The 19,120-nt window shown below is 32.4% G+C and overlaps 1 protein-coding gene and 1 long non-coding RNA gene across 2 annotated transcripts; both read right to left on the minus strand.

Moving 5' to 3' along the window:
* Positions 1-7,346: 7,346 nt before the first annotated feature.
* Positions 7,347-8,656, minus strand: LOC146938629 (uncharacterized). The gene is made up of 3 exons (XR_015031361.1): positions 8,260-8,656; positions 7,895-8,032; positions 7,347-7,558 (listed from the first exon to the last, which is right to left on the minus strand). It is a non-coding gene; the product is annotated as an uncharacterized LOC146938629 (long non-coding RNA).
* Positions 8,657-14,544: 5,888 nt separating this feature from the next.
* Positions 14,545-16,111, minus strand: LOC146938630 (F-box/kelch-repeat protein At3g23880-like). Its single transcript, XM_085757859.1, has one exon. The coding sequence runs from the start codon at positions 16,004-16,006 to the stop codon at positions 14,783-14,785; it is 1,224 nt and encodes a 407-aa protein (XP_085613985.1). The 5' UTR covers positions 16,007-16,111; the 3' UTR covers positions 14,545-14,782.
* Positions 16,112-19,120: the final 3,009 nt, after the last annotated feature.

Genomic DNA, 19,120 nt, shown 5'->3' on the forward strand with positions numbered 1-19,120 from the left:
AGTGGTCACACGCTTTCAAAAGTTTGTTAGAAAGAGGTAACAAACCCAACAAAAAATAATAGTAATAAACTTGTTTTAAAAAGTTCGTTTTATTATATCTTTTTTGACTGAGGAAATAGGTAACAAACCTAAAAAAAATGATAATAAATGGAAAAACGTAACAAACTAGTAGATTTTTTTTTGAAGGGTAACAAACTAGTAGATGGCACTTAAATAAATAAATAAAAAGATAAATAAAAGCCGCATTACCATATATTATAAAAAAAATAAAAAATGAAGGAAAACATATTCAACGATTTCTTAAAATAATAATAAAAAAAGAGTGTTCATAGATAGTGCATTTAAAATACTCAAATATGTAGTATTGTAGTTGAACATAGTCTTATTAAATATGAAACTACTCAACATAGTCTTATCAAATATGAACCTACTCAACAATATTTGTCTGATAAAAAAGAAATCTACTTTCTACCACTATCTACTTAAAGGAAGAAAAAAACACAGAACTTCTGCATTACACTGAACACTGTACATCTATGAAGGCAACTAAACAAGTTAAAATCAATCATCTTCCACATATCCCTTATAACTACTATTTATATAGAATTCTATCAGATTAACATGGAAATTAAGCTTTTGTTCTAGTTGCTAAATGGTGTGTATCTGTGTTCTTTGCCTTAGCGACAAAGAAAACACCTTAGAGTTCGGGACAGGAATTGGAACATAAGTTGCAAATAAAAGAAGATAAATTTTAGGATCACACACATGATTCCTCTATAAGTCTTGAAGAAAATATTTCAATACGAACTCGAGTCATCACATTTCGCCCTCCTCATATTTGTTTTTATTTGAGTATATGTGACCACTAGCCCAATAACAAAATAAATAAGTAAAAGATCACAAATTTTATGTGCTTACATGTTGCCAAACATAATCCGGATTTCTCAAATAGTCAATTTGGGCAACATAGCTCATTCGCATTTCAATGATGCCGTTTCAGCCAACGCCAACCCAAATACGAAGAAATTTTGCATCGACACTTCTACTAGAGGGATTGTCCGGTGTTCTTGTTTGTGTCAGCACTTCATAGAAGAAATTACAAAACAACCGCAACCGCTCGTGAAAGCGCTATGAGGAAATGTGCGGTCCAACTCTTGCAAGGCGTTGTATGGCTAATCCATCTCATTGCTTGCATTATGGTTTGATTTAGCGTTTGTTGCTCATAATAGAGTTTGTTGTTACGTAAATTTTGTGCTTTATTACTTTTTGTAGGTTATATAGGTTAATCTTCATTGCAATCATAATCCTTTTTTTTGTACAAGAAGTTTTTTTTTTGCACAAAAAAGATTATACTTTTATTTGAATTTAAATCACATTAAAGGTAAATTCTAGCCACTAGATTACCTAACAAACAAAAATTCACATTTACAATAAATGTAGTTTTTAAATAAATTAAAGGCACTTGAATTTTAGTTGTTGTATATATAAATCCTTAAAATTTGACGCTGCAATTTCAAATCATTTTTATTTGGGTTAAATATGTTTTTGGTCCCTCTAAATATGTCAACTTTTCGTTTTAGTCCCTCTAAAATTTTCCTTCAACTTTTAGTCCCTATAAAATTTTCAATCACTACTTTTGGTCCCTATTTTTAATTTAATTTTTGTATTTTTTAATGAAATTGTGCAGAAATGTGTAAAATATTTTAAAAAAATTTACTAAAAAAAAATTAGAATTTTTTAACAAAACGCAAATTAAATATGAATTTTTAACCGTAAAAAATATATAAATTCATATTAAATTCATGTTTTGTTAAAAAATTCTAAATTTTTTTTAGAGTGATTCTTATAATATTTTGAATTTTTCTGAAAAATTTTATTAAAAAATATGAATTCTATATATGAGTTTACTTTAAAAGAGGGACCAAAAGTGAAAATTGAAAATTTTATAGGGATTAAAAGTTGAAGGAAAATTTTAGAGGGACTAAAACGAAAAGTTGACATATTTATAGGGACCAAAAACATATTTAACCCTTTTTATTTTTATCCCTCAATTGATCCACAAACGGGCCCATAATCACATAAAATTCTCAAAGAGTGTGGCGCAAATATTTTAGGGCATTTTGCATACAAAATAAAAAGTTATTTATCTATTAATTACTATTACTATTATAATAAAATTGAACTCCACCAAAATGCCTAAAATGTCATTGGTTAAACTTTTAATATTACTAATTTAGGCAATTTAGTGTGAAAAACTAAATTATCATTAGCAACTCAATCTCCAGCCGAACAAGTGACAGGGATTTTAACTGTCACCAACTACAAGAGCAGTGTATATCTAAAGGACCAAATAGGAAGGCCAAGGCATGGAGTTCATGCGTTTCAGCTAAGTGTAGAATAGAATGTACTTGAAGGATATCATCAATGACTCAGAACCTTTGCAAAGTACATGAACTAAGCGGAGTACATGTTCATATGTGCAGTTACCATAACATACATGAAGTTACCAGAGTACTTAACAAAAACCATGCCAATTACTTATTCCACCAAATATTTCATATATACTTGAGACTTAGGTACCCCATACTACTCAAGTTCTAATCATAACATCGTCAACTTCTCGACAGATTCATGAAGATGAGAAAAACACAAGAAGGGGGGGTTGAATTGTGTTAGCTTTTTCTTCATTTTCTCCTAAGCTGAAAACACTGATCATAAGCAAAGTATGAACTGCTTCTGAAGTGAAGTTCAGTACTACTACAGAAATGACATTTCACATCGGTCGAAAACGACATTTCACATCGGGTGCCAACCGATGTAACTAAAGGTGATGTTATATGTCATTCACTTTTCACATCGGGCCATGACCCGTTGTGATATGTCGAAAACCACATCGGGCGGACAGCCACTGATGTGATATGAGCTGCAATAGCGTGAAAAGATAGAATTTCACATCGGTTGTACAAAGGTAGCCGATGTCAAATATGTGTTATTCACATCGGCAATAATCTGCACTGATGTGAGTTTTAGTGTGCTATAACACCTTTTACATCAGGTGAATTCGCACCGATGTGAATTACCTCGTTTTTTTTAATGTTTTGAATTTTCTGCTTACTAGCCTGGTACAGTACCAAATAAAATATGCCTTTTTTTTTTCTTTGAATGGACAAATTTTCACAATGGTACAAATCATTTAAAAATTACAAAATTAGAGCAACTCAACTCAAATTTTCACAATGAAGAACTCATTATTATGTTTCAATAGAAAACACAGATTAATAGGTACAGTACTGACAAATATTAGATGCATTATACAGAGAATCATATAGCCAGTTTTCGTATTAAAATTAAGAGATTAAAATTTATCACTCAATAATCACCTCCATCTCAAATTTTTCAATTCCAACAGGCCCAAACCTAAGTAATAAAAGTGCAGGGCAAGCTGTGATTTATGTGTGTACAATATGTCATCAATAGAAAACATCGGCCAACAAACCTAAGTAATTAGACCAACAAGAACCCTGTATCTGGTCTGTTTTATGAAATAATATATGATAGCATCAATCATGGATACATACTAACAATATCACCACTGAATGCATCCAAACTAATTTGCCTCTTGACAAGATTTCAATATGGTCTACCTAATAGCTAATATGAAAATGACAGTACACGAACGTTAAAAATGGTCTGCAGCAGCAGAACTCAATATTTTTCATTAATCTATCTAGACAGGGGGCACATATAAGAACCTTTTCTCCAGAAACAGGGTCTGTGACCGGATCCTCAACAGCAGTCTGCCTCAAAAATACATTGCCTCTAGTAGCACGAAATAAGATTCTCTCAAATGCCATGGACTTTTCCCTGGGAACAAGACCTGCTAAAAACCCCAAGTTAACTGGCTTTGATGAATCACCTGATAATTCCTTTAAAACAAAACAAATTGCAGGATTAGATTCATTAAATTAAGGTTGTCCAACATTATACTAGAAAAAAGTTAGATATGAGCAGGTAGGATATCTACTTGGTCCTGTAATAAAGGTGCTTGTTCCTTTAATTAACCTATTCATTAATTAACCTGCCATAAATAAGATTTGTATATCTAAAAAACTAAGACTTCAATTCTATAAAATCGCAAATATACAATTTTAAACCATATGCATTTCTTATATTTGGAGTGGACATATTAAATTTTAGCATCCAAAGAAGTGTTGAGAATATTTACTTATCTAAGAGAGATTTGGCAGCACCCAAATCAATATACAGAAACAATCAGGTAGAATCAGATTATATTATAAGCACTATTCAATCTTTAGTATGTCCTTTTTTAGCTTGCAGAAATACAAGCCTTGGCACATTGTCAACTCCATTTTGCCTTCTATCAGTCCTAGCTTCAGACAACCATGCAAGAATTAAGGTAGGGACTAACTTGTTTTGATGTGTTCAAAACTTAAAATTAAGGTAGGAAAATGAATCCGGGCATCCAGGTTGTCTGTGAAGATATGTGTGCGGGCGCGCGTATATGTGTATGCATGAGGTATGTGTTTACAAACAATAAACACGCATATTTTATATCCTCAAGAGGTGTACACAAAACATTTTCCTTTTTTATATACTCTACAATACACTAACACACATTTTTTATATACTTTTCAATACACTTATTATGGTTAGTCCATTTATAAAAAACTAAAAATAAAAAGTCAATCCAACTTTCTCATAAATTTATCACTTATTAAAAAATACTTCAACTTAATAAAATATAGAATAAAGTTAGAGTGTGTTGAAGAGGGGTTGAGACTCTCTTCAGTTTTATTAATCATTTAAAGTATGTGTCTACCTCTCTTCTATTGAATCCGGAGAGGATCTCAACTCGTTATAAAGTATGTCAAAAAGAGTGAATCACTAACGTTTTTGTGTGTGCAAATGCAATCGTGTAAAGTTTATACCTTGGTATATTCGAGCGCTTTCTGAACGACATAGTTTGCATAAGGGTCTTGCAGCAGACGCTCGAAGTGAGGAACATAAAGCAATTCTTGGACAATCCTTGCTCTAGTGTCTGCAATATATATGAGGCATTTTTCGACCACATGGCTGCTAAATTTGTGTGGAGAGGATTACATAGTTCCCTTTGAATTGTGGAGTAAGTTTGGCCATGGCACTTGGAATCTGCAACTCTATAATGTACTGAATAACATAGTTTCTGCAAACAATGATTGAGAATGTTTTATCTTGATGTATAGCATGCAAAATTTAGAGCAATGAACAGTCATAAGTTTCAATACGAGATGTGAATTACAAACATACATACCAGTGAACCTGTTTAAGAGAGCTTATGAAAATAGCCTATGACATGTCCATAAGCTCTTCTCGACTTATTTTTACAAGCTTTCCAAGATAGCTTATATGTAAACATCTTATAGTTTAATTGTTATAAAAATAACTGATACGTAAGCACTTTCGGTAGAAGAGCTGAATTAAAGTGCTTATCCAAACAGACTTTTAATATATTAAGACTAGTTTGTTTTGTAGACACACACTCACACAAAGATGTAGGTAAGAAATTATAATTACCCATATGGATCTTGAGCTAGGGAAAAGCCATGTTTGCAAATTTCTTTAACCAGCTTTTCTAGACTCTTTCCCTTTGAGAAATCAATGCAGCGTTGAAGTACACAACAGCCATGTTGATGTGTAGCAACATCAGTCAAGAACTTTGTGGCAGCATCAAAAATAAACTGCCATTTATGATAGAAGAAAACAAAATTCAGAAAACTTTTCAATTATTTTCTATCAAATCCACAGGTCAAGAGTAAAATTGAGGATAAATCATAAGTTAATAAATATAACAAAGCAACTCTAGTCACTTTGCAGTATGTAAATTTTTTCCATCACATAATATTGGTTAATAAATAAACAGAGCTATCTTAGTAGCCACTGTCAAATAGATACTTAAAAAATTGTGACAATTGTATGAAAAATTTAAAATGGTCACTTGTAACTTCAATTTTAGGCTTGTTTCAATGGTCAATACAATCAAAAAACATTCATGCAAAATCAATTGTAAAGGTAAAAATTTCAGATTCTACCTTTAAGTTATAAGTAATTATGAAGGCAAAATCAATTATGCTAAAGGGAATTCCGGATAAAAGTGAGTTGAATGTAAAGTTATCTTTTGTTACATTCATGCAAAAATGGATTAAACAAATAAATTAAAAATCAATTGTATTGGATTTTTTTTTATAGTTTGTTTAGAATCAATTTTAGAGACAAAATAAATTCCACTCAATATCATCTAAACATAACAAAATCAATTTTTTTTTATCAGGAGGAAATTAACAAAATCAATTTAACATATCTAAAATAAATTTTAAGCTTTTAACTACTACAGTTCTAATTTCAACTTAGAATAAAAATTCACTAAATGGCATGTGACAAAATCAATTATGCAGCTCTACTAGATAAAAGGAACAGTGTTATATTGGAGAATATATATATTGATATATTAAATTACCCATGTGTGTTGAATGAGGTTCTAACTAGCTGACCAGGTACTTTAGTCAACATGAGAACAATCTGCAACCTTTGATCATCCCTACAAAACTCCAGCAATTTCTGCACAAGATAATTCCCAAAAGGGTCCATCATAAGCTCCACAACATTATCAATAACTCCATTAAACACCATTTCCATATCTTCAATAGTTTCTTTAGTTAGCCAAATATAGTAATTACTAAAAGCAACCCAAGTGCAGCCTTAAAAAAAAGTTTTAACTGGTGTTCAACCACCAATTGCTGCAAAAACCAGTAAACAAAAGCTTAAAAAGAGCTGAAGAAGATAATGTGAAGGTGACCAGGCTTTCAATCAAGTCTTAAGAGTTAAATTTTCTTACTGCTGAACAAACAAAGTGCTGGCAGCTGGCTTGCATTTCTTAAAAATAATACTACGACAGATTACACTTAGTTGATACATGAAGCAAAGACGGATATGATAGTTAATAGAGGAAGATGTCTCTAGAAAGATTGGTTAATTCCTATCAGAGGAAAAAGTTTAATTCGAAATAGAACCACTCAGTTTCTATTATCATTAAAGTACTAGTTTGATAACATTTATACTTGGTTGAATCCCTCACACTCCCAAAGAAAAACAAGCCAAATATTTATACCCACATTGAAACAAAACACCCATTGTATAACAACAACAACAACATAAGATCATAATTAAGATTTTCATCGATACTGGAACCCATATTACATTTGAAGATATTGGATGCAGCTAAAGCATATCAGCTAAAGAATTTAAAAATGTTGATACTTAATGATAAGAAATAGAATAGGAAGACATACCAATTACAAAACCTTTGTATTCAATGATGGAGTCATCTGGCCTTGCATTGGCCCTGTCCTCAAAATCCATTGTGTATGACATACCAGAGCACCCACCTTGTTTGACACCTATCACAGATCTTGACTACGTTCAGACCTCATCTTATTCAAGTGATTGAGTGCATTATCTGTAAGCGAAATTGCAGGTGCCACGGCCCCAGGTGCAGGTGCAGCTAAAATATAGAATGAAAACAAACGTTGAATAAATACATGGTAGAGACAGACAGGGATAAGGGAAATTGGACATTATCATACTCATCGCTTAATCAATAATCACAATAACCATAACAAATCACGGCAAATCCTATTTTTTCTTCCTTTAAAAAATACACCAGTATCCCCATAGCATATTTCAACTACAAAACTAAACATACCCATCACCCATATTTACATTTAAAAAAAATTACCCGTCATTGTTCAGACAATAAATCACAAAAATCTTATTGTTATTTCTTCCTATCCAAAAATACTAAAAAAAGATAAAAAAAATAAGAGAGAGAAAAAAATACCCTGTCTTTACGTTCTTCTTTCTTTTGTTCCAATTCAACAATATCACTTTCTCAACGAGCTTCAAGTAATTTAACCTCATGTTCCTTCAAAGGTCAATCAGTAGGAATACAAGATCTTTCTCAACCTTCTTCTTACCACTTATTTTTGAAAGGGTGCGTTGCATCATGATAAAAGCAAACACACAATACCAACTTGTCAATAATGAGCCAATATTTCTACTAGAAATTTAAAGCATTATTTGAGCATTATTTGGAATTTATTGATGCAATGACCCATATTAAAAAAACCCCAAATTAAAAAAATTCCCAAATCAAATAACCCTAAATAAAAAAAAATCCTAAATATGGAAAATAGAGATACATACATAGTTGTTCATACTCTGTTGGAGGCCGAACTAAAGGCTGGAGTGGTTCGATTCACTCAGATTATGCGACGGTAGATGGAGGAGGAGGATAGTCTCACGAGAGATGGAGAAGAGGTGAAGATGGTCGCGCGAGAGACAGAGAAGAGGTGAAGATGTTCGCGACAGTTAGAAACGAAGAGGTGTAGTGAAGAAAAGATGACGAGAAACGATTGAGGTGCGGCGGATCTCGGCGAAGAGATGGACTTGGGGTTTGTGTGAAAGGGAAAATGAAACGTATGTTTGGGAATAGGGAAAAGGAATATTGTTAAAGTGAAATGTTTTTGCCTTCAGGTAGTATGTCACCGATGTGATCATAATTCATCATAATAACAAAATTGCCACCGTGTGTCTTTCTCCCTTCAGCTATTATATCCACTGATGTGAGAACCAACTGCAAAATTCTAAACAATTACGAAAATGTCACCGTGTTAGATTTCCCAACGGGTATGTTCTCCAATGATGTGAAAACCCTGATGTGAAATGTTTATTTTCTTGTAGTGTAACATGCAGCGGATAAAAACAGAGAGAGAGAAGGAAGAAAGACACAGAGCAATTATACAGGTTCCTTCCACAAACCGGAAGTAGTCCTGTCCCCCTTGCACTTCCAAGGAGAGTTCACTATAATGTAATATCTGATTACAACTGCTCAATGCTACAACTAGCAAGAGACTTCAAATTGCTCAAGCACACAAGCAAGAGACTTCATATGCTCCTAAACACAATCAAGAAACTTCTATTCCTCAAGCACAACTTCAAGAGACTTCTAATCAAACAGAATTACATAGAAAAATGTTTGAGGTTGAACACTTGATATACAATCAGAGGTGCTCACAATACAGATCAGATACAGACTCTTAAGACTCTAGAATTTCTAAGATATGAACTTGAAAAAAGAAATTCTAAGCGAACTTTGAATGCAGAACAATTTCAGCAGAGTTTTGGCACTTGTAAATTGTAGTTGAGTCTGTTGTTCAGCATTACCAATCTCTGAGTCTTCACTCCTTTATATTGAGGTGTGAAAGAGACGTTGTGAAATTGCCAGCAAATCAAAAAGAGTCGTTTGAAGCTTGATCAATCACCAATGATCTTTTGCCTGATATGGTAGTTGTCCTATAAAGGATCAATTTCAAATCCATTCCCATTGTGAAGGAACATTTCTGCAGGCAGAGCTGTTTTTCTTGTCTTGTAGCAGAGACACAACAGAGTAGTGGAGGTAGTGGTTGTACACTTCGTACAATTGTACTTTTGTCAACGCTTTTTCAAGATAAGCATCCAATGCCTTCAAATCCATTGAAAATGATCGTTGCTTTGTATTCCCAGTCTTCTGTGTTGCTTTCGAATCCATTAAACAACTATTGAAGCTTTAATTCTTCCATCTGATGAATTTCAGCTTTCGGTGAATTCCAGCTTCTGATAAGGTTGCTTCTAATGAACTTGCTTCTGATGAACTTGTTTCTGATGACGTCATCAGGAGAACTCTTGTCTTCAGAAGCACTTTTGTCTTCAGGAGCGCTTTCTCTTCAGATGCTTTAAGCTTCCTTTTTGTTGATTTCTAAGCTCTCTTTTGTTCTTCAGAACCTATATATGATGTCAAATTTTGTCTATGGTCATGTACACTTGAACAAATAATAGCTAGTCCAATTGACAATTTTTAATATCTTGTTATCATCAAAACTCTCAAGGTTCATTGTTAAACACATTTTGTTCCAACAATTCACTTTGCAACGCTTCTTAGGTAATGACAACCAACTATGATACCATTTGATAAACATTAGGCACTTGGGAAATCCTCCCATAATACCTGTCAAAGAGGAAGAACCAAATCGCCTATTTATTTCACTGAATATCCCATACTGTTCGATGTGAAACTTACACCCCATCATACCCAAGCTACTATCATTACTTTGTAGGATTCAATTTTTATGCAAGTCAATTCCCCGTTCTCTGCTTAGTAAGCAGCAAACTAAACAATTCGAACAGAAGTACATTATGTTCTTAGAGGTAACATGCCGTAAACAACTTAGTAATGAGTTAGGAACAAGCCAGCCCCGATTAGGAAAAGTGTTAAATAGAAGCAGGGAATGTAAGTGTTAAACAGAATTACTGGCAAACTAAGTAAGCTTGTATCTATTAGTAACATAAATCCTATTCCTAACATAAAACTGATAAAAGCCATAAATAGAATGTAAGAAGCAAGAGTTTTGGATAGAATTTGACCCACCATGAAACAACCTTGAAAATAAACGAGTTTTCATATTAAATATATAGGAAAGGATTCTTGAATCATGTTTTAAAGTATAACACAAGCAAATAAAATCGACAAATTAAATTAAGCATATTAATTAATTCAGAAAAGCAGAGGTTGCGAATTTATCCTTGTTCAACGCAGATACAGTTGAGAGATAATTAAAGACAAAGTTCGCTATCTAAAATTAACACCAGTAATGAGTCGTACTTCACATAACAATTCAAGGAAAACAAATAAAAGAAGGAAATGTAGCACACTTTTGGTTACAGATTCATTTGATCACAGAATTACTTATGATACAAGCTAGTAATAGTTATATACTAAAAATATAAGTAACCCAAAAAAGCAAAGATAGGGATTTTAAGATACTCAAATATGTGAACTTATGTGAACTTACTCAACCGTTTTTGTCACATGAAAAATAAATGTACTTTCTTCTACAACTTAATTAAATGGAAAAAAAATACAGACCTCTAAATTACACTCTACATTGTACATCTATGAAGGCAACTAAACAAGTTAAAATAAATGTACTTTCTCCTACAACCTACTATTTACATAGAATTCTATCATATTAACATGGAAATTAAGCTTTTGTTCTAGTTGCTTAATTAATGGTGTGTATTTGTGTTCTTTGCCTTCGCGACGAGGAAAACACCTTAAGAGTTCCGGACAAGAATTGGAACATAAGTTGCAAGGACAAGAATATCAATTTTAGGATCACACACATGATTCCTCTTTAAGTTTTGAAGAAAATATTTCACTACTAAAATAAAGCCCCAGCTTATAAGTTAAAGGTAAAAATGGTTGTGTTGCTTTTTCTATTTTCTACAAGTTTGTTTTCCTCTAACCGTTGTTAAAACCTAGTGGTTGGCTTTGAGATATTTTATGTGGAATCCGGGGTTCGAAATCGGGTCATCACATTTCACCCTCCTCATATTTGTCTATATGTGAGTATATGTGACCACTAGCCCAATAGCAAAATAAATATGTAAAAGGTCAGAAATTTTATGTGCTTACATGTTGGCAAACATAATATGGATTTCTCAAATAGTCAATTTGGACAACATAGCTCATTCACATTTCAAAGATGCCGTTTCAGCCTACGCCAACCTAAATAGGAATTATTTTTTGCATTGACCCTTCTACTAGAGGGCTTATCCAGTGTTCGATACCGACACACATGATTAATTTCAATTTTGTTATTTTCTTAAATTATTACCGATGTTGATGTGTCAGTGTCGTTTTCAGTGTTTGTGTCAACACTTCATAGAAGAAATTACACCAACCCCAACCGCTCGTGAAAGCGCTCTGAGGAAATGTGCGGTCCCACTCTCGCAAGGCGCTGTATGGCTAATTTAATGTATGGCTAGTTCATCTTATTGCTTGCATTGTGCTTTGATTTAACATTTGCTGCTCATAAATTAGAGTTTGTTGTTATGTAAATTTTGTGCTTTATTACTTTTTGTAGGTTCAATTGTTGCATGAGGTTAATCTTTATTGCAATCATAATTCAATTGTGAAGCTTATCCGGGGTCCCTCTGTAATTGCTAAGCAGGGGCGGATCTGTGTGAGGCACAGTGTGGCTGTTGCCACACCAGATTTTCTCCCATTTTTTCTTCTTCATGTTGTACTTTATGGTTGATATTATAGAATTTACTGATTTTTTAAAGTGTGGCTCTACAAAAGAGTAAACAAGAAGGAGAATAAGAGTAATGTTGTTGCTGATTTTATGCAAACATCCTGATTCTATTGTTTGTGAATGTCTCTGAAAGAGGAAAGAAGAAGAAGATGAACAGTGTTGTTGTTGAAGGAAGCAAGCAACTGAGTATAAAGTTGCTGAATGGGTCTGTGTATGTTGAGCAGGATAATGGGCTAGTTTAGGCCCAATGATTAATTTGAGCTCTTTTATTCATAAAGGCTCAATAATAATTAAGTAAATAATGCTAAATTAATTTAAAAAATTCTCTAATTATATTAAATTAACAACTTTCTTTCATCACAAAAAATTAACAACTTTTTTTTATAAAATCATTTGATAAAATATTTCTTAACTATTAATTACTTTCTTATTTTCCTTTAATCCACTATATTTGAATTGAAATGGGTTAATAAAAACTTTGATGAAGAAAATACTAAACTTCTATCCTTCAAAAAAAAAAAAATACTAAACTGTTACGTTGTGTTTCATGATTGAGTCCAACATCATCATTGAAGTTTTTAATGTGAATAAAATTTAGCCACACTAAAGAGACAATCTCAGATCCGCCCCTGTTGCTAAGGCTAAAACTTCGGCTTATTTTTGCACTATTGAAAATGACATAGAATCCTTGTTCATAATGTTTTTTCATAAAGAGATCAGCTAAATGATCTCAGACTTTTTATTTCAAGCATTGGTTTTAGCATATTGGGATTTTTTTTTTTTGTGTGCTATGTAGGAGGGGATTCATTTGGTTGTGGCAGTACACAATAAAGCATCCTTGAGCATGACTAAGTAATTATTCTAAACCATTACATAAAATCTCACATTATAAGATCTTTAAATGACGTGCATACTTAATATTTGAAAAGTTTTCCTTTTCTTTTATGAAAATGTCAACGAGTTGTTTAGTGTGTGATCTTTTATAGGGAAATGTTCACTTTAGAGTTGGTGGTTATGTTAGTTTATGGGATCGAACTCTGGGATTCCTTAAAACTCTTTCAATGCTCCTTAGCGCAATAACCAAGCTACCTATGCAAAACAAGACTAAAGAAAGTTGCTTTTCCGTACCAATCCTTTTCTCTCAATAATCTAAAGTTGCTTGTTGACGGGAAAATATTCCACAGTTAGTGAGTGAGAAGTGGCGTCGTTTTGGTAATCCTCCTCACTGACATCGGTCGTTACGAGTTCAGGACCCAAGCAAAAGTGAATAAACGTTTTTCAAGGCAGAAAACCAACACATATATTCTTATTCCACGAGTAGAACATACCTTAATTTAGAGGAATGTTTTTCTCTATGATGATGTGCCATTTGCTATTTAAAGATGACGCCAAAGCTTACCTTCATATTAGATATTGTTCTTGACAGGATTGGCTTTGTTGCCATTCTTAGTTGTGTTTCCACTTCTTGGCAGATTGTATTCTTAACAGTTTTGAGAAGATTCCTAAGGTTCAACGATGCATGAGCATGAGTTATGCTCAAGTAACTAAAATTTAAAACCTAGATAGATCCCAAAAGATTATCAAGATAATCAAAATCCATTAGATTTCAAAGGGACAGAACTAACATTGTATACCATTATAGGATCTTCTATTGCATGTTCTGAGTGCACATCACCGTGATTACTATCGCAAAAGGAAAGAAGCAACTACTTCAAATAAGAGAACATTGATGCTTCATTATGTTCTTGTTTAAGAACAAAGGAAATAGGCAAACTATATTGCAATGAATTAAATTTCATCAAACAAAAAATTTCCAAGCTCAATAATTGAAGTTAGTGGCTTATAATCACTAATTATATATCCGCACAAAAAGAAATAAGCTTAATAATTGAAACTACAAAAACATATTACAAGACAAAGCTATGGGAGAAATAATGCTTACTGCTTAAATAAAGTCATCAGGTAAAACTTTTGAAAATATGTAATTTGAAGCAATGCTAACATATAGATACACAAAAATGTCACACTAGATGTATATATCAATAAAACAACATTCAGATCAACCATTATTAACATTCTTGCAATTTATCCTTTTTCTTTTTTCTCTCAATCTGTTCAAATATCAAAGCCTAACTTGCTCATAGTAACACCAAAGTGGTTCTTTTGAGACTCGGTTCGTAATTTTTTATACACTAATTGTGAACGCATCTATCAAAGTTTTCCTAACCATTCACCAAGAATCACATGCATGATACACTTTGACTTTTCAAGCTCAGAATGAATGGGACAAGATTTGAAGCAAACATTATGAAATTTGTACAACAGTTAGCAGACACTACAAAAAACATACTATGTCTTGGTTTAATAGCTAAATTTTAATTCTAATTTTAGAAAATCAATTACAAACCATCCAAAGCAACTCATAGTTGTGAACTATAAAAACATTAATGCATGAACAGAGAGTCAACGAATCTAAAATAAGGTCAATAGTAATTGGAACAAATGTAAAATACATAACATAAACGGAAATTAACATATAAGTGGCACCTGAGTTTATATTTCAGGCCCGGTAGCGCCACATTGACATCCTCATATCAGAAATAAGGTGATATCAAACTCTCAACACAAACTTCTGAGGTAAGTGGACTCTTGATGTCTTGCGTCAAGGTTTTCTTAAAAGTGCCATTTTTGAAATTATAAACAGCCAACTTTATTCTCGGTGCCCAAAACGAACAATCCATTAGCACTTGGTCATCCTCATAAACCCATAGTGGCTTGGCATATAGAGATAAGATAGAATCATTCATGTCGGAGACACGATACAATTTAGTCCAAGACTCTTCATTTCCATATTCCTTCATCAACCAAACATTAGATAACTCCACACCGTACGCAGTGAAACACAAACAACCCCTCAAAACACCCAACAACACATAGCGCACATTTTCCCCTTCATAATTAGGGGGCAATATTCGTCTATATGATTCAATAACCAAATCAAAAGAAACAACACTATGATTATCATTATCCGCATATGTGATCCAATTAAGTGCACCATTCACGAATATGAGCGGTTTACTTTCAAAATGATGTGGAGGAGGTAAGTCCCCATGAATCATTCTCCAAGAATTAGTACCCAAAGTATAAACCATTCCTTGGGTTTTGGACACCTCGTTAACACAATCATAGGAAAAAACAGCAACCACCTTGTAAACATCAGTTGCATGCTCATAGCCAAATCCATAATTAACAAGAAAGCATTCTTGTTGAAATCTAAAAGAAGGCAATATTTTGAATTTTGAAATGGAAGGGTTAAACAAAAGGACATGGGTTTGTTTAACAATATTAAAGTCTCTAATAGCCAAACATAGGATTCCATTGCAAGAGCCAACAATTTTATTGTATAGTGGGTCAAAAGGAACGTGTAGTTGGGTGCTTTTAACTGTTATAGAGTTAAAAATGGAGCGATGTGGGTGAAAAATGGAGTGAAGCCGGTAAAAGATTAGTGTTGACTTCTTATCATAAGTATCGAAGTTGGTTAAGACGAGGTTGCAGCGGGTGGTTGATAAGCGAATGTGTTTCTTTGCAAAATTGGGATCAGAAATTAGGGTATTCAAGGACTTACTGAGACATCGAAGTTGTAAGAGGAGCTTGACGGGGAACCTACATAGAATCTCTGCCACCAATTCGAGTGGGAGATCGGGCAGCGGTGGCGGGTCGGTAGAGATGAATCGTGAACATAAGAGCGATTTTAGGGTTCCAATCAATTTGGTAGTCAGTTGCTGCCTCTTGGTGGTTGTGGCGGTTGTTTCCTCCATCTGAGAAGAAACGGCGTTGGTTAGGTCACTGTTGCCCTCGCTATAGGATGAAATAGAATCCAATGAAAGAGAATGAATGGAAAAGAAACGAATATGTACTGAGTGAAAATAAGGAAATAATCCACACGTCTTCGTTTAACAGTCTCTTTGAAATTATAAAAAATTGTAACAAACCCAATATAAATAAATATTTGTTTATCTTTTTCATTTTCAATAACAACAATGATTTAACAAATAAAATATAAATATTTGTCTTTTTTAATAACACCAATAATAGAACATTAATATAGAAAAATTTGTTGAAATGTATTATTAGAATTATAAAAAATTCAACTCAAAATCTCAATCACCTTCCTGTATAATATTATTACTACTGTAGTGGGATATTTTCTATTTTAATAGGATTTCATCTTTTTAATTAAAATTTAAAATAATATTATTAAAGGATAAAATAAAAAATATAATAGTTTAAATGTAGGGTAAAATAGGCAATGAAAAAATCAGGACAAACTCATCTATTTTAAGCCTATTTTCTTTATATATACTGATTTTTTCATTTGTTTTTTTTATAGAGAGAGGGCTTTGAGTAAGGAAAGAGCGAAAGCATTTACTTCCTACTAAAACACAATTTTGACTTTTTTTTTTTTGGTGTGAACCCTTTGGTTCTCAGGAAAAATGACACTGGTATTCTAAAATTCGACCGTGATGTAAGAATAACATGTTCAAGAATTGTTCCATCTAAGAATCAAACTAAAATACTATTTTAAGCATTTGTTCCATCTAAGAATCAAACTAAAATACTATTTTAAGCATTTACTTTATAACACAATTTTGACTTTTAAAATATTTAATTACATACTCCTTACATTCCTTATTATAAGAAGGAAAAACAAAATTGGACTCATTAAGCATGTGGTCAGGAGTTCGATTTCTTTTCGCATGTGTATGGAAAAATTCGATGGAGAGGAAAGAACACAACTTGTGTGACCACTAGTTCCCTGACGAAGATTAGTCACTGATATCGATAATCAACATTAGAAACTTCGTATCAATATCATGGTAAAAAAAAAAATATTAAAACAAATGAAACCATTAATGAAACTTTTTTGTATATACCTAAGATGACTTTATATGTAATATCTTTAACAAAGAATTATTTTATGTCAAAAGAAGGAAATAAATGACTTTTGAAAAGAATCTAATCAAACTAATTTTTATTTGATAAAAAAATATAGGAAATTGATGATACGATATAAAAAAAACATTTTTAATTAAAGTTATAACAAACGAGCTCAGAAAAGGAAAAAAAGTGAATATCATATATTTATTTATAGGAATTATTCTTATTTTTACATAATTTTTTTATCCAAAAAATAAATCATTTTTCAGTTTTAGTACATATATACAATGTTAGTTTAAATTATTTTAAAAACGAGGATTGGAAATGATCACATATAATATTTGGAAGACCATGGTTTGAAGAAATATTTAGAGGGGCTTAACCCGAAAAATGGTATATTTATTGGGATAAAAACTTATTCAACCCTATAGAATATTCTATATTTTTCATTAAGGTCTTTGAATAAATTGAAAGTATAGAATCCACATGAGCCATGTCTAACAAAGCATGTTAAAATTTCATGACATGGAGAATCAAAGTTCAAATCCCAGCTTTAAAAGGTATTTGATTGTTCAATACACTTGGAATGAGATTACCTCTAGTACAAGAAACCTAAAAGTAAAGAAAAATAGGAAGAGAGTGTCGGTGATGTTGAGAGTTGCTTGTTGACAGGAAAAACATTACTTTGTCGGTGAGTCAGAAGATGTGGCGTCGTTTTGGTCATATTCTGCACACATATCCGTCATTCCGAGTTCAAGACCCAAGCAAAAATGAATAAACGTTTTTCAAGGGGGAAAACCAACGCAGATATTCTCATTCCACCGGTAGAACAAACCTTAATTTAGAGGTGTTTTTCTCTACGATGATGTGCTGATATAATCTATACCATTAATTATTTAAGGATGAAACCAAAGCTTACCTTCATACACGACATTTTCTTGACAGGATTGGCTTTAATTTGTTGCCTTTCTTAAAAGATGATCAAGATAATCTAGTCTTCCATATAACCAATGTCTTAAAACAGAAAATAAAAAACCATTAGATTTCAAATGGACAGAATTAACATTATAGGATCTTCAATTTCATGTTCTGAGTGCACATATCACAAAAGGAAAAAAGCAACTGTTTCAAATAAGACGATATTTTCATACACTGAACATTACCACTTAAATATGTTCTTGTTTAAGAGCATCGGAAATAGGCAAATTATATTGCAATGGATAAAGTTTCATTCAACAAAAAAATTCCAAGCTCACTAATTGAAGTTAGTGGCTTATAATCACTAAATTAAAGTTAGTGGCTGATAATCACTAATTATATTTCCACACAAAAAGAAAGGTCAATGAACTGATGGAATAGAAATAATATCAACGCAGCATTCCATCTGAAACTGAAAAACCAAAGACGTCAATGAAACGCTAAGATACAGATACACGCAAAAACGGTATACATAATCGGCCAACAAAGATTCTTCATTTTTTATAAGACAAATGCTTGCATGATATGACAATATAGTTCCATAGAAGCAAGCAAGCAATTGTACCACCAATTCCAAGATAAATTGCAATTTATTCTTTTTTGTTTCTCTCAATCTGTTCAAATATTATGAAATTACTTCTGCCTTGTGTGTTAAAATGGGAAGAAAAAAAAAACCCAACTTGCTCACATTAATACCTTGATATCTATCTGTCAAAGTTTTCCTAACCATTCACTAACAATCACATGCATGGTACAGTTAGATTTTTCAAGCTCAAAAAATGGGACAAGATTTGACCAAACATTATGAAATTTGAATAACAGCTAGCAGGCAACTTAACAAACAAACCAATGTCTTGGTTTAATAGAAATTTTTTAATTCTAATATTAGAAAGTCAAATCACAATCCTTCCAAAGATACTACCCATAATTGTGAACTATATAAATGGTAATTCATGAACGGAGAATCAACGAATGTACATATCAAGTTTAAAATAAAGTCATTAGTAATTAGAACA

This window comes from Medicago sativa, chromosome 3, assembly GCF_051527215.1.
Source record: "Medicago sativa cultivar Bolivia chromosome 3, Bolivia_mono, whole genome shotgun sequence".
NCBI lineage: Eukaryota > Viridiplantae > Streptophyta > Magnoliopsida > Fabales > Fabaceae > Medicago > Medicago sativa.

Excerpts from the sequence above, each read along its gene's own strand:
- LOC146938630 (XM_085757859.1), bottom strand. The coding sequence starts at position 16,006 with ATGGAGGAAACAACCGCCACAACCACCAAGAGGCAGCAACTGACTACC.